This window comes from Xyrauchen texanus, chromosome 35 (assembly GCF_025860055.1).
Source record: "Xyrauchen texanus isolate HMW12.3.18 chromosome 35, RBS_HiC_50CHRs, whole genome shotgun sequence".
Taxonomy (NCBI): Eukaryota; Metazoa; Chordata; class Actinopteri; order Cypriniformes; family Catostomidae; genus Xyrauchen; species Xyrauchen texanus.
In genome coordinates this window covers 37,414,145-37,441,644 of record NC_068310.1, presented here as the reverse complement: position 1 = coordinate 37,441,644, position 27,500 = coordinate 37,414,145, and the positions used below count along the sequence as shown (strand labels likewise).

The following is a 27,500-nucleotide window of genomic DNA, read 5'->3' as shown; positions in this document are numbered from 1 at the left end:
TCAGTGGCTTTGGTTTCCAGTTGGTAACAAACCTTGTTAGTGACTGCCTTGGATCAACATAAATACTGTAAATACTGTAATTGCTTTTTTTTTTAGTAATTGGATATTTATTATAATTATCAGTTTATTGTAATTTATTTGAGTAAAAAACACTGTTGCAATTACAAATGTTGTTTTCTTTTTATATAATTTATTAATTAGTTGTAAAACGATCACTTTTGAAATGCATACATGAAGTGAGGTTTTTTTGTTTCACTGTTTTTGCTATCAGAATTGTTCAAAATAAAGAGTATTTTGTTAAAATGTTGTACTGAAATCATTTTTTCTTGTGTGGTTTGATGAGCAGAACAGTTCTGAATTGATATACATGTATGTAGTATGTAGTGTTTACTCCTTATGTCATTTGGTTACCAGATGTCCATTTGGAGTCTCCAACTGGCCTTTTGGAAAGGACGCTTAGACTTTCCCTGAATAAAAGCTTACAGAAACTACATTTTTGGGAGTATCATCTTCAAATTTGAATCAGAACATGGTCAGACATTCAGTTTTATCTTTATGGTGTTTTCAGGCCTTTAACATAAAAGTCTGATACATTTTTCCCTAAATGAAGTTCATTCATAGAAATCGTGAGTCACTTTCATGTAAATTTGACCTTGTTTTACTCTGTTCCTATGCTACTTTTGAATTAATATGACTCTTGGGTAACAAAGTTTCAAGTGTTTAGTTTAAAAAAATATCAGAGTTATGAATGTGGCCCATATGGTTTAGGAGCTACAGACATTTGTATTTGGGTATGTCATTTTCAGAAAATTCTCAAAAATAGGGGTGCTGAGGTTAATGAATGAGTGAATCAAGTGTCATGTGTTCACAGAGCTGCAGTATATCAGATGTCATGCATGAATAAGACATGTGCACCAAAACACACTTCCTGTTGTCATTAAACTCGTGTGTGTCACGGGGTCTCGATCAGCTCTCTAGTTCAGAAGTCAAGGGCTGTTCAATCGTAAAATCGTTGAGTGCACTGAAACATTCACTCCCTAAATAATCCTTTATACACCGTAAAACCTCAGGCAGCATCTCTCCGTGTTCCTGACTGGAACGAGCACATGTCGTTAGAAGACGAGCACATGTGATCAGACATCAGTGTTGACCAGCTGGCGTGTGCAAATTATCACGTGTTTGATTGTAGGTCTGTATAATCAATCGCTATATGAGATAAGCGTATTTTCTCAGATGTTTAAATCGCTGTATCTTTAGCACACTGACAAGAACATGCTAATAGAAGTTAGCAAAACATTAGAAGGTGAATATCATCTATTAATTACTCTGAAATCATGAAGAGACGACTGTAAAATCATCAGTTTCTCTGGATTTACTCTATATGTGTGTGTTTGAGTCAAATGAACATTTTTGTTCAGAAATCAATATCTGCTGGAATAATCCAGAAGGATGGGTAGAATGGTGATGTCATCAGGTGTGTTGTGATGTCACAGATCTCTCTGGAGACGGAGCGCTTGGGTCCGCGGCGGGTGGAGTCTCTGCGCCGGGAGGATGATGATTGGCAGAGGAAGGCTCATACGGCTGTGCTGTCCATTCAGGATCTGACGGTGAAATACTTCGAGACCACGGCACGAGCACAGAAGGGTGAGACAGCTGTCAGTACACCCCTTCCTAATAAATGCATCTGCCCCATGACAATGTGAAGGTGTGCAACTGAACTAATCTAAATCCCTCATCCGTGTGTCTCCTCCAGTGATGCACGAGCGCATGCGGGCTGACCAGAGGAAGTTTGGGAAAGCTGCGTGGGGCGCTGCAGTGGAGCGCATGGAGAAACTACAGTACGCCGTTTCCAAGGAAACACTACAGCTAATGCGTGCCAAAGAGATCTGTTTGGAACAGAGGAAGCATGGACTCCGAGAGGAGGTAACGCACACATACTGTATATAAATGTGTGTTTCATTATCAATAGTTCATTAAAACTGTTAATGTTCTCATCATATAATGCTAGCTGGACAAATGTGCCGATATCACATTATTCAGAGCATCTGACTCATGCTAATTTTGTTGCTAGTACGTTTTCTAGAATGTTACATTATTTGGATAATTGGTAAAAAGAAAATCTGTTAAATATGATTTTTAAAGAACTGAATAAAGAATAATATATTTAATATTGTTTTAATATAGTTTCTGTCCAATTTTGGTGTGTTACTTTCAATAAAAGTGTAATAATTTTATTGGTTGGTAGTTTTTCAATTCAGATTCATTAAATGTATTAAAAAGTATAATATTAATGCAATTTTATATATATATATATATATATATATATATATAAAAAGTCATTTTCGGTTTTCAGACATTTTCATTTCGGTGCATCACAAAACATAATGCAATCATATCCTGACAGTTAACACTTCTGTTAATCGAACACTGTTATACAAGTTGAGATGCAGCGATATATCGGCCTTATCGGTATTAGCCGATATATCGGTGTATCTCTACTAAATAAGGACGTTTTGGCCGATACCGTTAAGGCCGATATATCGGTGCATCTCTACTGGATAAGGACGTTTTGGCCGATACCGTTAAGGCCGATATATCGGTGCATCTCTACTGGATAAGGACGTTTTGGCCGATACCGTTAAGGCCGATATATCGGTGCATCTCTACTGGATAAGGACGTTTTGGCCGATACCATTAAGGCCGATATATCGGTGCATCTCTACTGGATAAGGACGTTTTGGCCGATACCATTAAGGCCGATATATCGGTGCATCTCTACTAGATAAGGGCATTTTGGCCGAAACATTAAGGCCGATATATCGGTGCATCTCCACTAGATAAGGACATTTTGGCCGATACATTAAGGCCGATATATCGGTGCATCTCCACTAGATAAGGACATTTTGGCCGAAACATTAAGGCCGATATATCGGTGCATCGCTACTAGATAAGGACATTTTGGCTGAAACATTAAGGCCGATATATCGGTGCATCTCTACTAGATAAGGACATTTTGGTCGAAACATTAAGGCCGATATATCGGTGCATCTCTACTAGATAAGGACATTTTGGCCGAAACATTAAGGCCGATATATCGGTGCATCTCTACTAGATAAGGACATTTTGGCCGATACATTAAGGCCGATATATCGGTGCATCTCTACTAGATAAGGACATTTTGGCCGATACATTAAGGCCGATATATCATTATGCTTTTATTTAAAAAATAAAAGCATAATGACTCTGCAATTCAAATGAATTTGATGAGTGAGCTACTCGTCAGTTGTCAGAAACGCTTGTTTACGGTCATGTTTAGCAGACACTGATATCTGTTGACGCTTCAGCTGTCTGGTCATCATGAAGAGCTTAACGTGTTGGTTTGCATGTCAGATGCAGGGTCTGCAGGGTGGAGAGGACGCAATGGTGCAATTGGACCAGTTGGAGGCGCTGTACTACGAGCTTCAGCTGCAGCTCTATGAGATCCAGTTTGAGATCCTGAAGTATGAAGAGCTGCTGTTGACTGCACAGCTGCAGAGTCTGCGCAGACAGATGAGCGGTGAGCGCCATTCCTCGTGCATCAGCAGCACTGCGTCCCGTTCACCCCTGCAGCCCTTCATACCTGTGTGTGTGTTTCAGAGAGACAGGAGGAGGTGGTGTACTACGACACGTATGAGAGCCCCGACGCCATGAAGGCCACCGACGACTCGCCAACCCCTTTGACCTCGTCTAGAGATGATGTCACCAAGTTACAGCAGAAGACTCGCCAACTGGAGGCCAGGAGAGGCCGCATCACCGCCAAGAAAGCCTACCTCAAAAACAAGAAGGTAACAGCCAATCAGGAGAAGGCAATCCCTTTGGGGTTTGGATTGTTTTTGTAAACAAACCAAAAGGTGATTTGCCACTGACCAGTCTGATGTGTGATCTGTTGTTGTATTGTCAGGAAATCTGCATCATTAATCACACACAGAATATACAGCAGCGGCAGAGCAGCACAGGCTGTGTTTCCCAGCAGGCTCTGCTGCAGGTGAGAGAGTTCAGGACATACACCTGCCTCATGATATGGTGAAACATCTCCGAACATATACTGACCACTCATGATGTGTGTTGACAGGAGGAAGAGGAGGAGGAAGAGCAGCGCATCTCTCGATTCAGTCAGGAGAGACAGAGAACTCTAGATCGACTGCGCAGCTTCAAGCAGGTCAGACGTTCCTCTATCCATATAGGCTCAAGACGGTGATCGCTGCCATATCCTGTTGATTACCTCAGAAATGTTGACCTGTCAATGAATGCTACATTGTATAATCGATTGTATCACACTTCCTTATCCAATCAGACTTCTAGTAACATATACATTTCAGTTTTGTGTTTGTGCTCATTTGAGAAAGTTTTAGTGCTAAACATCATCTTTGCTCGTCACACAGTGTTACCCAGGTCAGGTGACTCTGAAATCCACACGTCTGCGATTGGCGTACTCCAGAAAGAAAACCGGTCTGACCCAAACCACCGCGAGACTGGAGCCGCCGCAGACGCAGGCCACTAGCGTGCAGACGGAAGATGCACCAGCGCCTCTAGAACATTCCGCAGGAGTCCCGGAGCTGTGCAGACCCGACAGTTTCATGTCTCTGACCACAATGGGCACGGTCGTCGGCGAGGTCACCCCTCGGGACGCCGCGCACGCATCACTTCCTCCTGCCCGAGAGCTCCTGCTGCTGGACTCCTCCACTTCGCCCATCTCCCTTCCTCCTCCTCCACCTCCTCCTCCACCCCCTCCCTCTCTTGAGGAGATGCCCGCAGATGGGCAGTGCCAGTCAAGCAGTCCCCAGCAGCAGCCCACAGCTGAGAGTCCGCTCGCCCCGTTCTCCGCCCGGTTCTTTGACAGCAGTCAGCTGGTGAATGCCAGGAAGAAGCTGAGGAAGACCTCATCACTGGAGTCCAACCAATGGAGGAGAGGTGACGCGATACACAACACCAACACAACTCGTGTTTACAGTGACAGGAATATTCAGTGCAGCTGCATCTGTATTATACTCTCAATGACGGTATATGTCATGTGTCCGTAACGTTGCGTTCTCTCCTCAGCGAGCTCGCCGATGGATGAGGTTTTAGCCAGTCTGAAGCGCGGCAGTTTCCACCTGCGGAAGGCCGAGCTGCGCGTGCTGGCTCCCGATCCGGACGAGGACGACGGGAATAATATTCTGGCTCAGATCAGGAAGGGCGTGAAGCTGCGTGAAGTGCGGCGACAGGAGCGCGGCGTGAAGGGGATGATGCACGATTCCACCGACCCGCTGACACGCAGCATCCACGAGGCACTGAGACGCATTAAAGAGGCTTCGCCCGAATCAGACTCGGAGGACGAGACGCTGCCCTGCACAGACTGGGAGAGCTGAACCGCTGCTGACACACACACACACTGGTCCAGTCAAACTCAACAGTGTGTGTTCTGTGACAAACATGATCTGTCAATATGAAGATCAGAACATCAGAGAATGTGTGTGTGTGCGTGTGTGTGTTTATCCCACAAAACATCCAACACAATACTGACAGCTGAACTAGTACACAACAGATTACACTTTCACCTGTCTCTCTCTCTCTCTCTCTCTCTCTCTCTGTGTCTGTCTCTCTCTCTCTCTCCGGCTCTATCTCTCTCTCTCTCTCTGGGTCTGTCTGTCTCTCTCTCCGGCTCTCTCTGTCTGTCTGTGTCTCTCTCTCTCTCTCTCTGGGTCTGTCTGTCTCTCTCTCTCTCTCTCTCTCTCTCTCTATGTCTGTCTCTCTCTCTCTCTCAGCTCTATCTGTCTCTCTCTCTCTCCGGCTCTCTCTGTCTGTCTGTCTCTCTCTCACTCTCTGGGTCTGTCTGTCTCTCTCTCTCTCTCTCTGTGTCTGTCTCTCTCTCTCTCTCCGGCTCTGTCTCTCTTAAAGGAACAAGCATTCCTCTCTCAATCGGTCGAGTGTGTTATTCCAGTTATTGCTCATGAATTCCATTTATTTGTTTCTTCTGTTCGTGTCTTTTATATGTGATGGCAAAATAGTTTGTTTTTTTAATTAGTCGAGAGATTAGTTTTAGTAAAAGCTGGTTAATAATCAATAATCAGTCTGTGGCACTCGGCTGTAAGACTGGTGAACACGTCATGGTCATACTTCAGATTTTTACTGTTCATTTCCCTCAAATTCTCTTGATTTACTTTCACCATCATGACGGTTATTCTGTCATCCATTAATGTGGATTTAAATCAATCGTTGCAGTTTCTCGTGTGTGTGACATTCGAGCGGGATCACGCGGTTTGGTTTAATATATTGGATATTTCTTTTCATGCGCAAAATAAACTTTATTTGTTTTTTGATTTGGGGTGAAATATGAGCTGCTGGTGTGTTCACGAGAGTCTCACGACAGTTCAGTGTTCAGTAACACGCGTGTCACCATAAAACCGTGTTTTACTACAAACATTGATTTCAAGAGTCTCTAGTTTTATCTGTTTATTGTTTGTTTGATTTGAATTCACGTTATTTGTGATTTAATTTGAGTGTTTTTTAAAGGTTGTGTATTTTCTTCCAGTGGACACGTGAGTGTGCGCGTGAGTGCGCGTGTGTGCGCGCGCGTGTGTACATCAGCTCAAACAGCACAGAAACAGCTGGAAGATCTTCTGCGAGCTGATTGGTCGGTGTGTCTGTCACTCACGTGCCTTTCTGCACAGGCCACAGTGATGCGACTCTAAAAACTGAACACATACGTGTAGCGTGACCGTGATTACACACCGCATGTGCTGTCTGGTGTCGGTGCACCCTCAACACTGATCAATCTGATCTCAGATCAGCTGAAGGAAACCTGTTCATCATGTGTACTGTATTTAGCCTTTGATATTTTGTCTTTTAATCATGATTTGTTCTATGCATTCTTATTTCAATCAGATTTAATGAGTTTCCAGCTGCATTGAAACACAACAGTTCTTAATTATTCTGCTCTACTAAACTCCTCCGTTAAAGATGCCAATGTGTGACCCAACAAGTGCAATATTATTATTATATTGGAAAACTCATATTTTTCCTGTTTATTATATAAAAAAAACAGCAAATCCATCTGCATGTTTGCTAAAGGACATGTATTTATTGACTTAAAATAAATATTTAAAAATGTAAAGCAATATCATACAAATGTAAAATGACTTTTTTGCTTTTACTTTTCCAGCCATTGTACTTATTTTTAATTTGAATTTTCTCCTTGCGTAAATAAAATATAAAAATAAATTCCCTTTCTTTATTATGATTCTTGTCTGTCCTTTTATTTGGCAGATTTTGAGTTTTATTTAATTTTTTTTTACCAAATTTGATGTTCCTGGTCAAAAATGACTGGCCTATTAAAAATGTCTTCTAAATGTCTTGTTATGCTACATTATCACCAAATATTGGATTGGATCAAGTCCTCGTGCACCAGCAGGTTGGCCGCAGTAAGTTGTTGGGCTTCTCCGGACAACAGCGGCAGTAGGCGGATCGTCCGCTGGGCGCTCGGTCACTTCCAAGCTTCGGCCGTTCACGTGAAGAGCTTGATAAAAGTCTCCGGGTCATCCTGAGGTCCCATCTCGGCACTGTCATGGGTGCGTCTGGGGTTACAGCTGCAGACCCCTCCTGGCGTACCAAGATCCATAGCACCTGCCAGTCCTCCGCTTGAGCCCGGAGGAGCACCCGGAGGAGCACCCGAAGGAATACCCGGAGGAGCTGCTCCTGTTCCACGCGCAGGTCGAGCAGAGCCTGATGTTGTGTTTGGCGGATGCCGGCGAGGGTCTTGAACAGTTCGGCCAGTGGCGAAGAATCCATGACGGTGTATCTTCCTCCAAATTCCCAATTTTCAGCACCACTGTGACAGATCTCTAGATTTCGTCTTGAGGAGGAAGCAAGTGCCGGGTAAATGTCCAACGTAAGTCTTTTATTTGACACACTTTTCAGTTTAACACAGTTTTTCAGCAATTAGTCACACACCGCTTTGTGCGTCTCTCCTCCGGCGGTCTGGACCGCCCCCTTATCGCTCTCTCACTGGAACACAGAACCGCTGTTAGAGATAATTTCCCACAGGTGTCAATCCTTACCGTTCTTCCTCTACTGGCCTCGCTCTCCACAGACGTCGCTCCCTGAGATCTTTTTGCCAAATTGTTTTTAGTTAGCACAGGTTTTGTATTTGGAAAAGACTCCAAACTGTTACAGACCATATCTGTCAATCAGGGCTGGACTGGTAATCTGGCATATCGGGCATTTTCCCGGTGTGTCGACGCACTTTGGGGCTGGTCAGGGGCGGACTGGCCATCGGGAGAACCAAGTGTGCCGGTCGGTCTACCGCCGAATAGGCCACAATAAGCTAAAATGAGCCGCCACGTTATGCATAACGGACAACAAAATGGCGCCGTATGGGTTTCTACGGAATGACGTATCTACGTATATGTTAAATGAAATGACGTATCTACGTGTGTGTTTCTACGGAATGACGTATCTACGTGTGTGTTTCTACGGAATGACATATCTACGTATATGTTAAACGAAATGACTTATCTACGTGTGCGTTTGTACGGAATGACGTATCTACGTGTGTGTTTGTACGGAATGACGTATCTACGTGTGCGTTTGTACGGAATGACGTATCTACGTATATGTTAAACGAAATGACGTATCTACGTGTGTGTTTCTACGGAATGACGTATCTACGTGTATGTTAAATGAAATGACGTATCTACGTGTGTGTTTCTACGGAATGACGTATCTACGTGTGTGTTTCTACGGAATGACATATCTACGTATATGTTAAACGAAATGACTTATCTACGTGTGCGTTTATGCGAATGACGTATTCACGTATGCGCTTGTACGAATGACGTATCTACGTAGCGTTTATGCGAATGACGTATTCACGTAGCGTTTATGCGAATGACGTATCTACGTATATGTTAAATGAAATGACGTATCTACGCGTGTGTTTCTACGAATGACATATCTACGTATATGTTAAACGAAATGACTTATCTACGTATGCGTTTATGCGAATGACGTATCTACGTAGCGTTTATGCGAATGACGTATCTACGTAGCGTTTATGCGAATGACGATCTCACGTATATGTTAAATGAAATGACGTATCTACGTGTGTGTTTCTACGGAATGACATATCTACGTGTGTGTTTCTACGGAATGACATATCTACGTGTGTGTTTCTATGGAATGACGTATCTACGTATATGTTAAACGAAATGACGTATCACGTGTGTGTTTCTACGAATGACATATCTACGCGTGTGTTTCTACGAATGACGTATTCACGTGTGCGTTTCTACGAATGACGTATCTACGCAGCGCTTTACGAATGACGTATCACGTGTGCGTTTCTACGGAATGACGTATCTACGTGTGTGTTTCTACGGAATGACGTATCTACGTGTGCGTTTCTACGGAATGACGTATCTACGTGTGCGTTTGTACGGAATGACGTATCTACGTATATGTTAAACGAAATGACGTATCTACGTGTGTGTTTCTACGGAATGACATATCTACGTGTGTGTTTCTACGGAATGACGTATCTACGTATATGTTAAACGAAATGACGTATCTACGTGTGTGTTTCTACGGAATGACGTATCTACGTGTGTGCTTCTACGGAATGACGTATCTACGTGTGTGTTTCTACGGAATGACGTATCTACGTGTGTGCTTCTACGGAATGACATATCTACGTGTGTGTTTCTACGGAATGACGTATCTACGTATATGTTAAATGAAATGACGTATCTACGTGTGTGTTTCTACGGAATGACGTATCTACGTGTGTGTTTCTACGGAATGACATATCTACGTATATGTTAAACGAAATGACTTATCTACGTGCGTTTGTACGAATGACGTATCTACGTATGCGCTTATACGGAATGACGTATCTACGTGTGCGTTTATACGGAATGACGATTCACGTATATGTTAAACGAAATGACGTATCTACGTGTGTGTTTCTACGGAATGACGTATCTACGTATATGTTAAACGAAATGACGTATCTACGTGTGTGTTTCTACGGAATGACGTATCTACGTGTGTGTTTCTACGGAATGACGTATCTACGTGTGTGTTTCTACGGAATGACGTATCTACGTGTGTGCTTCTACGGAATGACATATCTACGTGTGTGTTTCTACGGAATGACGTATCTACGTATATGTTAAATGAAATGACGTATCTACGTGTGTGTTTCTACGGAATGACGTATCTACGTGGGTGTTTCTACAGAATGACGTATCTACGTATATGTTAAATGAAATGACGTATCTACGTGTGTGTTTCTACGGAATGACGTATCTACGTGTGTGTTTCTACGGAATGACGTATCTACGTATGTTAAATGAAATGACGTATCTACGTGTGTGTTTCTACGGAATGACGTATCTACGTGTGTGTTTCTACGGAATGACGTATCTACGTGTGTGGTTCTACGGAATGACGTATCTACGTATATGTTAAAGAAATGACGTATCTACGTGTGTGTTTCTACGGAATGACGTATCTACGTATATGTTAAATGAAATGACGTATCTACGTGTGTTTTTCTACGGAATGACGTATCTACGTATATGTTAAATGAAATGACGATATCACGCGTGTGTTTCTACGAATGACGTATCTACGTGTGTGTTTCTACGGAATGACGTATCTACGTGTGTGTTTCTACGGAATGACGTATCTACGTATATGTTAAATGAAATGACGTATCTACGTGTGTGTTTCTACGGAATGACGTATCTACGTGTGTGTTTCTACAGAATGACGTATCTACGTGCGTGTTTCTACGGAATGACGTATCTACGTGTATGTTTCTATGGAATGACGTATCTATGTGTGTGTTTCTACGGAATGACGTATCTACGTATATGTTAAATGAAATGACGTATCTACGTGTGTGTTTCTATGGAATGACGTATATATAAGGAAGGAGGTAAGCGGATCCATGTCGTCATGGTAACAGTATATCAAGGCGGGAGAAGCAGAGCCCTTCTACTTAAAGACGCTACAATGCTAGCAAGAAAAAGGAGATCAGAAGCAGTTTTATTTTTTGACTGGATCTCTATGAAGGAGATGTCTCAATGTGCCTTTCCGCTTATCTTCAATAAGTTTTACACTAAACAATCCTTTTATAATTAACTAGGTGTGGAATTTACTACGATAAAATTGCTGTTTTATAAGAGAAGTCACGGACAGTTTTGCAACAGGTAGGTGTCACTTTACGGCTTTCCCCATTCATTTATGGTATCCGCAAACGGTGACTCACTGTCGTAACACGCTAGTTGACAGTTACGCTCACTCGTATGGTAGAGCCGCGAAGGATTAAAGCTTTAGTGGGCGTGTCTTGATCGATGCATCATGCACACAGGTGACACTTACATATTCATTTGAGATACTACAGGTGTAAATGTTTTCCCTGCCTTTGGTCATGTTTCATTTTGAAATGCTCACATTCTTTTTGTAACGTGACTTGACGCATTTAAGTTCATTTGTTCAAGTTATTCATGTGACCAATTAATTCATTTGATTATACATGCAAAACTTTGCATAATATGTCAAACGTGATATGGACATTACAGAAAACATCTTTTATTTTATATTTAACACTTGTGCGACTTTCAGGTCATTTTTGTCTTTCTTTTTTTTTTTTTATCATTTTGTCGTGTTAATGCCAACGCCGTACATTAAGCCAAAGGTTTGCATTTTTGTGGGGATTTTTGATATTTCAACCTCAGTTCCTATAACACATCTATAACACACTGTGTACAGGAAATAGTCACACTCGAGACCTTCAGGACAAAAATGTCTCCATTGAAACTGCAATATTTGATCCCAGTTACATTAAAGCGTAAAATCATGAATTATATGATATTATGTGTTCATTCTGGAGCCCTGACAAAAATTACATTTGTAATGTTTTCCACCAGATGGTGCCATTTTTCTCATGTTTATCCTGTGGAGCAAATACAAGCTTTTCCCCTATTCACTGTTTACTGTATTATAGAGACCTGCAGATAAAAGTGTGTGTGTGTGTGTGATGGTATGGATGTCAGAGTGTTTTGTATACGTGTACTGAGGTGTGTGTGTGTGTGTGTGTGTGTGAATCACAACACTATTATGTAAACAAACTGAAATTTAAAGGGTTAAAATCCTTAAAAGAATATTTGGTAGTTCTGATCAGGACTGATGTTGGTTAAAAAGTTAGTGAAAGTGGAAAATAATATTAATATATAATATTATGGAAATGTCTTGACATGGACATTTTTGTCCTTTAAGGACCTCTGAGTAACTTTTTTGTATGAACGGTCACTCGCTGTCCACAACCCATGTGACACAAACCGATCAGTAACATCAGGTAAGTCAAATCAAAGTCGTCATCTTCGGGAGGTTATTTCCAGTCATGACCGGGTAGCTCGTATCTACAACGGTTGAGATTACGATTAAAGAACATATTTCAAATCAGTAATAAAATCTGACAATACTGGAATCATAAATAGTGCTTTACCTCAGATTACGCTAAATCGCGAATGTTCCCGGCTAATGCGCATGCGTGTTCTCGAGTTGATTGACAGGTGATGTCTGTATCTAAAAGGTGATTGGCTCTTTTAACTGTAAGGCGGGACTTTCTTTCAAAACCCGTTGACCGTTGGTCGCTCAGAGCTCCTCGAGCGCTTCAAATTTCTCCCATTTTAATAGAAGTGGCCCGTTTCTGCTAAATAATCTGGTCAAATTCAGCGTTTTGTCTCTTATGCCAATTATATAACATGACATATTGTGTTTACTACGAGCAAAATATAAAAAAATATTTCTAAAATGTGTTTTACTACATGCGAGTGACTGTAAATGCTTTGACACAATCACACTCACGATACAAACACTTAATTGTTACGTGCAATTCTGTTTTATTTTTAAATGTGAACTTGTCAAGAATACGTGTTAAAACATGACATGAAATTGAAAGTAAATGAATCGTGACAGAAAAGAGCCTGAACAGGGGCGTTGCAAGCGGGAGGCTTGGGGGGGTGTTAGCCCCTGATCTTTCTTTAAATATTCACAAGTAAAATATGTTCTCCCGTAGGCCGGGGTAGATTACTCCTTGTGCGTTTATCCAGTCAGGCTGAGTTTTAAAGGTGCACTCAGGATTTATTTATTTCGTGTGCTGATGGGGTAATCTGCATATTAGATATTAGAGATAATATCTAGTTTGATATAGTCCGCTCGGATAACATCAGTTACTGTAATATTAATACATTTATAATATACACTGTAAAAAAATCCTTACAAAAAAAAGCAGCTGTGCCAGAATAATTATATAAAAATGTAAACATGACCACACTGTAAACAAACCCTTGATATTAAAATCTGTATTATTAATCACTGTAGTAATTACAGAAGAGCACATGATGACATCATGATCAATAAACACCATCAGGGGAACATGTGAAATTAAAATAATACAGTTAAAATGAAATATAACACCGAACAGCCCAATGTACATAACTGATATTACAAACAGAACTATTCCCATTAAATATAATGGGTCACGCAGGGAATTCTGGGAACACCCGGTTATTGTGTTTACCGTAATTTTAACAATAATTTACTGTAAAAGTACATGTACGCTCTTGTGAAATATAATGCACGTTATACAGGAAAATCTTTTTAGATATAAAAAATTGTCATTTTTACAACATTATATTGTAAAATCTACTGTATTGTCTTTTAAAATATATAAAAAATATTTACTGTATATTTGACAGTAAATCTTCATTAATTCATTAACAGGTTTTTTTTTATCTGTAGCATTTTTACAGTCTTTTAGCGTTAAAATGACAAATATTTGAGTGTATTCTTACTTTTTTCCAAAGCGATTTGTTCTGCTGTAATTACATCGAATAAGCTTTATCACAAATATCTCAATTATTCCAGAATGTTCTTAATGAAAGTTGGATGAAATACACTATAAACTCAGAATTATAATTGTGTTATAATCAATATATTTCATTATTCTTCTGTATCATTTCAGCTCTGAACTGTTTCACATTGTAATAAAGACGTTTGATCACTAAATAATCTTCAGTTATACATGAATCGTCATGACACCGGATCAGTCGTGAGCTTCATCTGAACATCACATCTGATAAATCACCTGATAAATCACCTGATGTTTCCCTTTTAAATTGATCAATTGTTCCATAAATATTGCTGTTTTCCCCACATTAAAAATAACAACATTATTCAAATAAAACAAACATGATTGAAGTTGAAATGATTGCGCAATGATGCCGCCGCTGTGATTAATATCTGTATTTCTTTAGTTAATAAACTAAAATCATTCAGTGTGAAGCAGAACACTTACAGAACATCAGTCTCACACAAGTGTGTCATCGATCATAACAATACAAAAATACTTTAGAAACAAAAGACCTTTATACACACACACCAGAATGTGTGTGAGTGTATGTGAGTGTGTGTATGTGAGTGTGCGTGTGTGAATGTGTGTGCTTGTGTGTGTGTGTGTGAGTGTTTATTTGTATGTGTGTATATGTGTGAGTGTGTGCTTGTGTGTGAGTGTGTATATGTGTGTGTGTGTATGTGATGTGTGTGTATGTGTGTGTATGTGTGTGTGTGCTTGTGTGAGAGTGTGTGTGTGTGTTTGTGAGGTGTGTGTGTGTGTGTGTGTTTGTGAGAGAGTGTGTGTGTGTGTGTGTTTGTGAGAGTGTGTGTGTGTGTGAGTGTGTGTATGTGTGTGTGTGTGTGTGTGTGTGTGTGTGTGTGAGAGTGTGTGTGTGCGTGTGAGTGCGTGCTTGTGTGTGTGTGTGTGTGTGTGTGTGTGTGTGTGTGTGTGTGAGTGTTTTCTCTTTCAGAAAAGAGTGATATAGTAAAATACCTGATAGTGAATAGCTGTTCTTGTGTTTGGTTTGTATTGCTCAGGTCGTGGAAGTTCAGTGTGGAAGAGTTGCAGGATTGTTTTCTAGCTGACGTAATAAAGTTCCTCTTGAAAACACATTTGTTGACCGATGCAGCAGTTTCACGTCTGTCGGTGCCAGATATGAGCTGTCAATCATCCTTCCATCCCTTTATTTCGTGATTCCAGTTTTAAGAACACCGCTGATTCATCTTTAATGTGACTGTTAGAAACCTAGTGAAGAAAACACAGCAAGAGTTCATCGTCACACGTGCTGACAAGTGCATCAGTCTTTCCATCATGAATCGCAAACAAGATGTAAAAACAAAAGAGGTCAATATAAATGCACCATTGAGAAACCATTCTCGGTTACTGTCATAACCTCCGTTCCCTGATGGATGGAACGAGACGTTGTGTCGATGTAGTGACACTAGGGGTCGCTCTTGAGAGCCCCAAAACACCTCAGATCTTTGAGAAATGGTGACTGGAATTTGCATGCCACTCCCCGGACATACGGGTATAAAAGGGAGCTGGAGTTCATTCAGATTTTGTGCTGAGGAGCCGAGACAAGGTCCCGGACATTTCAGCGGGTAGTACAGCCTGTGGTTAGAGGGACAAAACATCTTGTTCCCTCCATCAGGGAACGGAGGTTACGCCAGCGCCAGCCGCTGCCCTTTCTCTCTAAAGTTTTCTCTCCACAGAGTATTAGATTTGTCTGGGGCCTTTTAATGCTCCTAAAACGCAGAGACCACACCCTGCCCCGAAGGGGGGGGGTAAACATATGGAAAATACATCACATGGGCTCAGGACCGCACATAGGAGCGCTGCGGTAGGTCCTGCCCTTCAAAGAGGAGGAGCTCTACAAACACAGCGACCGGAGCAGAGAGGGCCCAAGTGAGACGCGGGTTTACCGAAGGGAGACTGTGCCGTGGAAGATGCGTCACAGGAGCTGTAAACCCTTGCCTCACCTCGGCTGGAGGGACAGGCTCTATCACGCCCTTCCGCATGTAGGACGGCGGCATTCTCACCCTTCACTGACGTGAAGTGAACACCGTGGAACCAGGGCGGTCACCTGGTGAATTGAATCGCGTAGACGAGTCAGGTGATTCTGGCCAACCTGCGTGACGGGTTGGAAAGCAATAGCAATGTGTCCAAACTCCGGGCAAGGGCACTAATGGAAGAATCACAACCGACGTACCTGGGGGTGGTGCCTCATGGCAGGGAGGGGAGCAGGGAATGCCGTGTCAGGGAGCGAGGCTCCGACCCGAGGGAGCCCTCAAAGCACTTACCTTGCTCTGCATACCCGCCGTAAGGCAGTAGTCCTCGAGACTCGTCACCACCGGCTGGCGGGGTCAGGGTTTATGTGGTGCAGCGGGGCACATGAAGATGGAGAGCCCTGTTCATGAGGCCCTGGCTGCAGGCGCCGAGGTAACTGCGACTGTAGGCACCGGCGATGTGATCCGAGGAGAGAGGAAACTGCTCTTTTTTTGACAATGTGGGGTGCGGCGAACATAAAAGAAAAAGGGAACAAAAGATTCTCCTCCTGTGAAGGAGGGTTTACCGAAGGGAGACCGTGGCGTGTCGTGTAGCACATCGGAATCAGAACTACCCTCCTGCAGCTCTTGTAGTCCCTTGGCCTGATGGACCTGTAAGAGGGCCATGGCATGCAGGGCTGAGGCAGCCTGACCAGCAGCATTGTAGGCTTTGGTCGCCAGAGACAAAGAAGTCCTACAGGCTTGGGAAGGGAGTGCCGGGCGACTCCGCCAGGTGGTGGTACTCAGCGGACACAGGTGTGCCACGATCACCTTATCCACCTGGGGTATCGCGGCATAACTCTTGGCCACTCCGCCGACGAGGGTAGTGAGAGTGCATGAGCTGAAGAATCAGGTTCGGGCAGTGAGAGGTTCCTTCCATGACCTCGTCATGCACCTCCGGGGTATGTGGCATTAAAATTCCAATCGGCATTTCTCATTGGCCTTTTCTCAAAGATATGAGGTGTTTCTCTCGAGCAACCCCTAGTGTCACTACATCGACACAACAGAGTGAGTGACAGAAGGGGAACTAAAGGCACGTTTCAAAGCAAATGCACCTGCATGCATGTGTGTGTGTGTGTGTGTGTGTGTGTGTGTGTGTGCGTGCGTGAGAAGGTGTGAGTGCGTGTGTGTGTGTGTATGATCATGTGCACGTGTGTGTGTGTGTGTGTTCACACTAATATCACAATGATTTTAATGTGATTTTTATTTGGCCATTAAGTTTCATAAAGAGTGCATCAATAAAGGATTTCACAATCCTTCAGCGCTGCACAAGTATTATATGCCGATATCGTCACATATGATTATTAAAGCTGCAATAAACACGTGTAAACAGCTGCTACTGTTAGTGCCGTTTATTATCTTCTTTATAAAGTGGTTTGAATTAGCGCTCTTGTAACCAGCGTTATTATAATGATATTGTGACCGATGGAGACTAAAGGGTCACGGACAAACATTAAACCTGCCAGCACTCACACGGCATCATTCTGAACTGCTCCACAACATTCGACACACCTGTGATGACATCACAGAGATGCTGAAGTCTTAAAGGAGCCACACCATTAACATGTAGTTACAGTCGAAGTATCTGGTACAAAAGGATTACTTTTTTAACATATATATACTTTTTATAATTGTATAAAAGGTAAAAAAAATTATTTTGAAAATCATATAAAAATAATCACGTAAAGGTGTAAATCTGACAGCGGCGTGTGGAATATGATGAAATGGCGTTCTGTCGCAGTGAAAGTGTGTCGTACGCGTGTGTTGTCCTCTAGAGGGCGCTGCCGCCGCTGCTGTGTCTTTAACTGCAGCCGCTCTCAAGGAGTTTAGCGAGACTGTCGCGCAGTTCTGTCAGCTCAAAGATCTTTCCGTCCAGCAGCTCCAGCAGCGAGCGCAGACTCTTCCGGAACGCTCCGTCCTCCGACTGACTGTTCTCCAAACGCTGTTCTAGATCCAACAGCTGAGACTCCAACTCTGCATTCCGCAACTCCGTCTCCTGATGGGACAGTATGGAGAAACAGGGAATCCAATAACAGTTAAAGATGAGAACTTGATTATTTATAATATATACAATGATTTGATGTTTCATAAAGCTGATGTGTGTAATCTGTTTCAATTATTTCTTCAATAAATCAGAAGTTTACATACACATTAAAACAATTCCTGACATTTAATGGTAGAAAACATCACGATTCACTCCAATATCTTGACTTTGTTGTCTTTAAGCCATTTGTCACAACTTTGGAGGTGTGCTTGGGGTCATTGTCCATTTGGAGACCCATTTGTGACGAGCTTTAACTTCCTGTCTGATGTCTTGAGATGTTGCTTCAGTATATCCACATAATGTTCCTTCCTCATGATGTCATCATCTATTTAGTGAAGTGCACCCGTCCCTCCTGCAGCACCCCCACAACATGATGCTGCACCCCCATGCTTCACGGTTGGGATGCTGTTCTTCACCCTTTTCCCTCCAAACATAACGATGGTCATTATGGCCAAACAGTTCAATAGTGTTTCATCAGACCAGAGGACATTTCTCCAGAAGTCAGATCTTTGTCCCCATGTGCACTTGCAAACTGTATTCTGGCTTTTTTATGGTGGTTTTGGAGCAGCGGCTTCTTCCTTGCTGAGCCTTTCAGGTGATGTCCATATAGGACTGGTGTTGCTGTGGATCTAGATACTCGTCCACCTGTTTCCTCCAGCATCTTCACAAGGTCCTTTGCTGTTGTTCTGGGATTGATTTGCACTTTTCACACAAACTACGTTCATCTCTAGGAGACAGAATGCGTCTCCTTCCTGAGCGGTGTGATGACTGTGTGGTCACATGGTGTTTATACTTGTGTACTATTGTTTGTACAGATGAACGTGGCACCTTCAGGAGTTTGGAAATTGCTCCCAAGGATGAATCAGACTTGTGGAGGTCCACAAATGTTTTCTGAGGTCTTCTGATTACTATTAATATTCCCATGATGTCAATCAAAGAGACACTGAGTTTAAAGGTCTTAAAATACATCCACAGGTACACCTCCAATTGCAAGCGTCAAAAATGTGCAGATTACTGGCACTGATTTGCCACCATGTTTGTTCTCTGGATAAGCTGCTCGTTCACTGTTAAGCTGGAGTTTCACTTACTGCCCCCTGCAGAAAGCAGGTGGTACTACAAGCTTGAATTGCTCTGATGGAAGAAATATCCCATAATACAGTCCGGCGACATGATTAATCACATTATTCTTTTTAATTGTTATTTTTTACATAATTAATCACTCTTGAATGAATGTGTTAAATCGACAGCTGTAATATACATATATAGAATATCATCAAAAACAACAATATCATGACGTAACTGTTTAACAGCATCACTCGTCTTCAGGTGTGTTTACCTGCAGCTTCTGTGTGAGTGAATCTTTCTGTGTTTGTAGCTGGTCAGCGTTTTCGACTTCCTCTTTCAGCTTCTCCAGTTCCTGTGAGGATGACATTCATTCATTAACGGTTTCAGGCATGAATCGGTTCAACGGTTGTTAATAGTGCAAGTCTGACCTCCTCCTTGGCTTTGAGTTCAGCTTCAAGCTCTTCAATGGTCTGATTCAGTTCAGTTTTCTGTGTTTTGATGCCCGTTGTTTGTCCACTGATACACTCCAGCTCTGTCACCTGACAAACACACAGAGTCATGTGATCATCACGTACAGTCACGGACCAACAGTCCGATGTTAAACTAGCGCTAGACCAGCTGCTGATATTCCTCTGTTGTTCTTACGGTTAGCATCAGCGAGTACATGAGTTACTTCACAATGTGTGCATGAATGTGTCATTTTATGTACAGTGGGGTCCAAAAGTAATTCATTTTTCCCACGTTAGTTATTTGCGCTGTGTTTGATCTTTGACCCGTTTGTGCAGTCTCTCGGCCTCCTCCTGATACGCCGCCAGCTGCTGTTTCCACTGTTTGACGTTAGCGGTGGACTCGAGCAGCGTTGCCGTTAATTTGGCGTTGTTTCCCTTCAGTGTCGCGAGCTCCGCCTCCCAGTGTTTAGTGATGGACGTCGAGCTGCACGAACAAAACAAAGCAAACGTCACCACGAGTCAATCTAATGTGACTCTACAATAATAAACATCAACAAGTGAATCTTTTGGCTGTGATGCTGAACTGATGAACTGTAAATGTGTGATCATTTATCACAGCAGCACCTGAACGAGGACTTGTTTGGCTACATGAACCGCACTAATAAAACTCAGGTGTGTCACCTGTGAGGGAACGGTACAGCGTTTGGCTCTGCGCGGCTCTCGGCGTTAAACGCGGCGTCTGGCGTCACTCGCTCGTCTGTTCCGTTGATGCTCTCAGGAGTCACTGGAGACTGAAGGTCCGTCGCCGATTCCTGTGACATCACAGACACACAATAACAGACACACGACCAATGGCAGACGAGGAGAAGTGTTCCAGAAACCTCTGTGAAAACAGTCATTATGTGCAAGTGCTGCAACAGTGTTGTTCCATGTAGATTCAAAAAACAAACCAGAAACAGCAAACAAACATGTGTCCGTGGACTTTTTCACCTTTCAATAATTTTGCTTGTTCTCATTTGAAGCGGATTATTATATTTATTTATTTTCTCCCAATTTGGAATGCCCAATTCCCACTACTCAGTAGGTCCTCGTGGTGGTTCGGTTACTCGCCTCCGCTTCTGAAACTGTCAATCCGCGCATCTGATCACGTGACTCGTTGTGCATGACACCGCGGAGACTCACAGCATGTGGAGACTCATGCTACTCTCCACGATCCACACACAACTCACCACACGCCCCATTGAGAGAACCACTAATCACCACCACGAAGGAGTTACGCCATGTGACCTTACCCTCCCTAGCAACCGGCCCAATTTGGTTACCCCATGTGACTCTACCCTCCCTAGCAACCGGCCCAATTTGGTTACCCCATGTGACTCTACCCTCCCTAGCAACCGGCCCAATTTGGTTACCCCATGTGACTCTACCCTCCCTAGCAACCGGGACAATTTGGTTACCACATGTGACACTACTCTCCCTAGCAACCGTCCCAATTTGGTTACCCCATGTGACTCTACCCTCCCTAGCAACCGGGACAATTTGGTTACCACATGTGCCTCTACCCTCCCTAGCAACCGTCCAATTTGGTTACCCCATGTGCCTCTACCCTCCCTAGCAACCGTCCAATTTGGTTACCCCATGTGACTCTACCCTCCCTAGCAACCGGCCCAATTTGGTTACCCCATGTGACTCTACCCTCCCTAGCAACCGGCCCAATTTGGTTACCCCATGTGACTCTACCCTCCCTAGCAACCGGGACAATTTGGTTACCACATGTGACTCTACCCTCCCTAGCAACAGGGCCAATTTGGTTACCACATGTGACTCTACCCTCCCTAGCAACCGGGCCAATTTGGTTACCCCATATGACTCTACCCTCCCTAGCAACCGCCCCGATTTGGTTACCCCATGTGACTCTACTCTCCCTAGCAACCGAGCAAATTTGGTTACCCCATGTGACTCTACCCTCCCTAGCAACCGGGCCAATTTGGTTACCCTATGTGACTCTACCCTCCCTAGCAACCGGGCCAATTTGGTTGCTAAGGAGACCTGGCTGGGTTAGGGTGAACCTCCGGCTAATCTTTGGCAACAATGGACAATTTGCCGCAACGCTCATTTGCACGTGAAAACGATCCGTGGCGAATATGCAGTGAACTCTGGGTTTTTGTGAGGGCCACGCTGAATTGCTTCGTGACGGGGTGAATCGTGACTCGTGTTGTGAAGCGTTATTTAATTCGCCGCTTGTGCTGGATGAACACACATGGACAGAGCTGGAGCGAGGGAGCTTCAGACATTCATCTGATGAACACGGCTCAGATTTAGGGAACATATCAGGGGAGGTTTTGGGTCAAAGTTCAGGATCATGTGGTTCACTCTTACCTTTGTGGTGATCCGGGTCTGTTGAATGAAATCGTGAGGAATTATAAATAATATAATAAGTAAATCACAGTTATTGAGCAGCAGATTCTCACACATTGAAGGAGGAAATGAGAGTAAATGTTCGGGATTCAAGGGAATGATGGCGGGAATACTCCCGGATGGATTAGTTTGTGTCAGTCAGAGCTGGCGCAGTTGGGTTTGATGGGTGTTGACGGGGTTCTGCTGGTTCCTCCTTACCTTAAACCGCGGGAAACACGAGACTGGTTTGCACTTGAGAGACGATGTGATGTAAGAGAAACCCAAGAACACATGTGTGTGCACTTCATGAGCAGGTTGGTGGTGTTTAGGGACGTACCTGTGATGGTGAACTGGTTAACTCCATCTTCTCCTGAGATTTCTCTTTTGCTAATCGCGCCGCTTCTTTAAACTCTGAAAATTTTTCTGCGAACTGCACAAAAGAATGGACAGACAGAAACAAACACAGATGTGATTAATAACCTCGATGAAACGGCTCAAACAGGAAATGAATTTGTGATTAGCGAGCGCTCACTTTACTCAGATGAGCTTCAGACGGGAAGCCGAGCCCGTAGACGGTGTTGGCGCGACTGTCCGCCCACTGACCGAACTTGTGTGATGTTTTGGTGAAGTTCATGTTTGGAGTGATGGTGCTGTTGATGATCGCCTGCACGAAACATCACATTTACACAGAGCAACGATGAGAACACTGTGATGCATTTATTAATGAATATATGATGTATAAATACTTTAACACAATAACAAGAATGTGAGGTGAAAACATCTGAACTGTTCTAAGAACAGGCTTCATTATCTTTAAGTACTTTGACTTTCAGGAGATCCAGTCGCACCTGCTCAAGATCTGCACCGTATTACAACTTCATTCAATAACACACATCATGTGTGACACTTCTTCTTATTTTGTTTATGTGTCATGAACAAACAACATCTGTTATAACTCAATACTGTGCACAAATAAACCGCTAAATATCAGTAACCCCGTTCACACTTTACTGGTAAATTACAGGAAATTTACTGAGTTCCATTTACTGGTAAATTACAGGACAATTAATGGGTTGCATTTACTGGTAAATTACAGGACAATTAATGGTTTGCATTTACTGGTAAATTACAGAAAAATTACTGGGTTGCATTTACTGGTAAATTACAGGACAATTAATGGTTTGCATTTACTGGTAAATTACAGAAAAATTACTGGGTTGCATTTACTGGTAAATTACAGGACAATTAATGGGTTGCCTTTGCTGGTAAATTACAGGAACATTCATGGGTTGCCTTTACTGGGAAATTACAGGGAAATTACTGGGTTGCCTTTACTGGTAAATGTACCACACATACATCAGTGTGAAAATGTCCAAAGCAACATTTGCCAGTATTAACCTAAACCTAAACCTGAAAAATCCAGTAAATGTCTGTAAAAGTCTGTTTGTGTGACAGCGGCTGTTGTTAGTGACGGTCTGTCTGTGATATTTCACATATTTGAACCCCTTTAGTGCACATGTGAGGAGATGTGTTTGTCTAGAGTTTGAGAGAATAATAAAAATGTTATTTAAACTGGTTGCGTAAAGAACTTTATAAAGGATAAGTACTCAGAATAAGCAACTTTAAAACACTTCTACCATCTATGACTGATGATTTCACCTGTTTGTGCGTAAACATACTGGTGTGTTTTGGTGTGTGTGTGTGTGTGTAGTGACTGTGTGTGTGTGTGTGTGTAATGTGTGTGTGTGTAGTGAGTGTGTAGTGAGTGTGTGTGTGTGTGTGTAGTGACTGTGTGTGTGTGTAGTAACTGTGTGTGTGGTGAGTGTGTGTGTGTGTAGTAACTGTGTGTGTGTGTGTTTATGTGTGTGTGTGTGTGTGTGTGAGACAGCAGTTTGATGCTGTAATGACATCACAGTTCATGCTCTGACCTTTGACCCATCAAGGCTGATGATGCGGTAGACGTTGCGTGTGCTGTCGTAGAAGTACGACACAGTGACCGCATGTTTGCTGGTGGGCAGCCAGTTCTTCTTAGTGTTCGGGTCGATCTGGAAGACGTGAGCTCGAGTGCTGAAGATCGGCTGCTCTCTTGAGGAACACCAGACACACACACACTGAGTTCAGAGAGATTGGGCATCAGGACCAACACAACAGCTCCTGTTACCCACAATCCTTCACATAGTCACGCCATCTGAGATCAAACACCAGTAAGAACAACTGACAGTAATTTGAGTTTGACCTGCACCAGCGCAGATTATGAAGTATTATCATGTCGTTTAGTCCAGGACTAGAGTTAATCCGTTCCGCTGCAGATAAGATGAGCGCGTTTATCAGGCGTGATCTTTAGGAAACCCGTCATGTAAAGCACGTTTCCCTGTTCCTCCACATTAACCCTTTCATCAGTCTTCCTCATGTCACATCTGTGTTTGTTTAGCGTCAATTACTGCATTTCAAACACATGAATGTGTGTGTGTGTGTGTGTGTTTCCTTCTGACTAGGGAGAAAGTATGAAATAAACACAAGTGTGTTTAATCAGTTAGAAATGCTGTATGATGAAGCAGTTGGGCGGATGATCTCTGGAGTCTCACAGCGTTAATCAAGTGTGTTCAATACAGACCTGCGGCTGTAATTTAACACCACTCATTCATTCATCCTCAAATGAGTCTTAATTACAGCACATTGAGTAAAACTCCATCCTGATCTTCTTCACAAACTCCAGACAGATTATATGAAAGAGGAATTTCTATAATTCTGTTCATCTGGTGAATGTCATTGTCTGATTTACCCGTCGTTTAATAGTTCAGATCTGCACGCGTTCAAGAGGGTGGGGGGTTCTCCCCATTTCTCCCCAATCTGGAACGCCCAATTCCCAATGCGCTCTAAATCCTCGTGGCGGCGTAGTGACTCGCCTCAATCTGGGTGGTGGAGGACGACTCTCAGTTGCCTCCACGCATCTTATCACGTGACTTGTTGAGTGCGTTACCATGGAGACGTAGCGTGTGTGGAGACTTCACACACACTCTCACAAACTCACACTCATACTCACAAACTCACACTCATACACACACACATGCAGACACACAGACACACCCATACACACACTCACATAAATACACGCACACACACTCACTCACATACACTCTCTCACACACAGACACACACACACACACACTCTCACACACACTCACACACACACACACACACACTCACCCACTCACCCACTCGCACACACACACACTCTCTCACACACAAACACTCACACGCTCACACACAGGCCAAGGGTGAGATTGTCCAACCCCCCTCCTCCCCCCTCCTGCTACTCAGTCTGCATTTATGATCTGTGAGGAGGATGTGTGCCGGGTCTTCCGGAAACAAAAGACTAGGAAAGTTTCAGGCCCAGATGGTGTTTCACCTGCCTGTCTGGAAGTCTGCACTGACCAGCTAGCCCCCATCTTCACAAAGATCTTCAATAGATCACTGGAGCAGTGTGACTTTCCCTACTGCTTCAAATGCTCCACCATCATTCCTGTCCCTCAAAAACCCAAAATCACAGGACTTAATGGTAAATGGTCTGCACTTATATAGCGTTTTTTTATTAACCTTAGAGGTTACCAAAGCGCTTTACACTGTGTCCCAATCACCCATCCACACTCACATTCACACACCAGAGCAGAGCTGCATGTAAGGTGCTAGTCTGCCATTGGGAGCAACTCAGGGTTCAGTGTCTTGCCCAAGGACACTTCGGCACGTGGAGCCCTGTGGGCCAGGATTCGAACCATCAACCCTGCAATTGGTAGCTGACCCACTCTACCATCTGAGCCACAGCCGCCCCAATTAATTAATGACAACAGACCTGTCACTCTCACATCTGTGGTCTACCTGAAGGACATCACTGGACCCCTGCTAGACCCCCTTCAGTTTGCTTACTGAGCAAACAGGTCTGTGGATGATGCAGTCAACATGGGACTGCATTATATCCTGCAACACCTTGACACACCTGGGACTTATGCGAGGATCCTATTTGTGGACTTCAGTTCAGCCTTCAATACCATCATTCCTGATCTTCTCTCAGCCAAACTGACCCAGCTCTCCATGCCCACCCCAATCTGTCTGATCACCAGCTTTCTGACAGATAAGCAGCAGCTAGCGAGAATGGGGAAACTCACATCAGGGATCCTCACTACCAGCACTGGTGCTCCTCAAGGATGCATTCTCTTGCCACTGCTCTTCTCCCTGTACATGAATTACTGCACTGCAAAAGACCCCACTGTCAAGCTCTTGAAGTTTGCAGACGACACCACAGTCTTTGGCCTCATCCACGATGGTTGATCAGGTGGCTGTCTGGTTCGGTCACAACAACCTTGAGCTGAACATGCTCAAAACAGTGGAGAAGATAATGGACTTCAGGAGGACTCTCCCTGCACTCTCCCCCATCAACATCCTGAACAGTACTGTGGCAGCAGTGGAGTCATTCAGGTTCCTGGGCACTACCATCTCTCAGGACCTGAAGTGGGAGACCCACATTGACACCTTCACCACCTGAGGAAGTTCAACCTGCCACAGGAGCTGCTGACACAGTTCTACTCGGCCGTCCTAGAGTCTGTCCTGTGTACATCTATAACTACAGCTACTGATTTGGTTCAGCCACCAAATCAGACAGAAGGAAACTACAACGGACAGTCAGGGCTGCTGAGAGGATTATTGGTGCCCCCCTGCCCACCCTCCAAGACCTCTATGTCTCCAGAGTGAAGAAACGTGCAGGTAGAATCGCTCTGGACCCCACTCACCCTGCCCACTCCCTCTTTATACTGTTGCCCTCTGGTCAGCACTACAGAACACTGAGCATCAGGACATCCATGCACAAGGACAGTTTTATCCTCAGGCCATTTACCACATGAACAATTAAACTGCATCAGGACTCCCCCAAAGTGTGAAGGTCCCCCTCGTGCCGCCAAAACGGCGCCAACCCGCATCTCAGAATAGCCACAATTGTACAGATCGGTTATCTGAGTTACCGTAGACATTATCAGTTCAAACCAGTCTGACATTTCCATCCATCAAATCGCAATATTTACAGAATCGCAATATATATTGAATCAGCTTGGAAACATCGTTTTTATATCGAATCGGGAGGTCTGTGGCAATTACCAGCCCTAGTTTAAATATGGTTGCTGTAGTAAAACCATGGTAATGGTAACTTCAGAAATTGAATACCCTCCCTGTCCTCTAAGGGGCTCCAATCGAACCATCCAATTTAGACCCAGCGGGCATGGGAATGTTTTTGAGGGAAGCTCCCGTTCAGAGGTCGGCCTCACGACATTTCCATCATGAGCGAACTCCTCTCTCTTCAGCGCGGGTCTTTATAAGCTCATCCGGTCTTAGATGCCTGAGGGAACCATGAGCTGGAGGCTGCTGGAGTTCATTTTCATCGCCACCCCTTTTAGAGACCTTGGTTGACCTCTCCATTTCTCAGTAGGAGATTCCTAAGCCATCGTCCGAGATGTGGAGTCCTCCTTCACTAACGTCCCTTCCAAACCCCCAGAAAGAGCAGGAGGAGGTGTGCAGATCCACCTGGGGTCGCT

At 43.6% G+C, this 27,500-nt stretch overlaps 2 protein-coding genes across 3 annotated transcripts in view; one reads left to right on the top strand and one right to left on the bottom strand.

The window, feature by feature from the left end:
- Positions 1 to 7,246, top strand: part of jmy (junction mediating and regulatory protein, p53 cofactor) — a 15,626-nt gene extending 8,380 nt beyond the window's left edge. The window contains exons 3-10 of the mRNA XM_052106261.1: positions 1,494 to 1,644; positions 1,754 to 1,923; positions 3,391 to 3,556; positions 3,637 to 3,824; positions 3,941 to 4,024; positions 4,112 to 4,198; positions 4,422 to 4,950; positions 5,080 to 7,246. Coding sequence (XP_051962221.1) covers positions 1,494 to 1,644; positions 1,754 to 1,923; positions 3,391 to 3,556; positions 3,637 to 3,824; positions 3,941 to 4,024; positions 4,112 to 4,198; positions 4,422 to 4,950; positions 5,080 to 5,387 — 1,683 coding nt within the window. The 3' untranslated portion in view covers positions 5,388 to 7,246. The remainder of the gene's footprint in view (positions 1 to 1,493; positions 1,645 to 1,753; positions 1,924 to 3,390; positions 3,557 to 3,636; positions 3,825 to 3,940; positions 4,025 to 4,111; positions 4,199 to 4,421; positions 4,951 to 5,079) is intronic.
- A 7,576-nt stretch (positions 7,247 to 14,822) lies between these two features.
- Positions 14,823 to 27,500, bottom strand: part of LOC127629168 (homer protein homolog 1) — a 14,766-nt gene continuing 2,088 nt past the window's right edge. Inside the window, exons 2-10 of one of the 2 annotated variants that reach the window (XM_052106276.1) lie at positions 23,850 to 24,032; positions 22,454 to 22,585; positions 22,259 to 22,351; positions 20,206 to 20,336; positions 19,849 to 20,008; positions 19,504 to 19,614; positions 19,347 to 19,427; positions 17,724 to 17,962; positions 14,823 to 15,166 (exon numbers count right to left, since the gene is read on the bottom strand). In XM_052106276.1, the coding sequence (XP_051962236.1) occupies positions 17,768 to 17,962; positions 19,347 to 19,427; positions 19,504 to 19,614; positions 19,849 to 20,008; positions 20,206 to 20,336; positions 22,259 to 22,351; positions 22,454 to 22,555 (873 nt within the window). In that variant the 5' untranslated portion in view covers positions 22,556 to 22,585; positions 23,850 to 24,032 and the 3' untranslated portion in view covers positions 14,823 to 15,166; positions 17,724 to 17,767. The remainder of the gene's footprint in view (positions 15,167 to 17,723; positions 17,963 to 19,346; positions 19,428 to 19,503; positions 19,615 to 19,848; positions 20,009 to 20,205; positions 20,337 to 22,258; positions 22,352 to 22,453; positions 22,586 to 23,849; positions 24,033 to 27,500) is intronic. The other variant, XM_052106275.1, reaches the window with a different exon arrangement.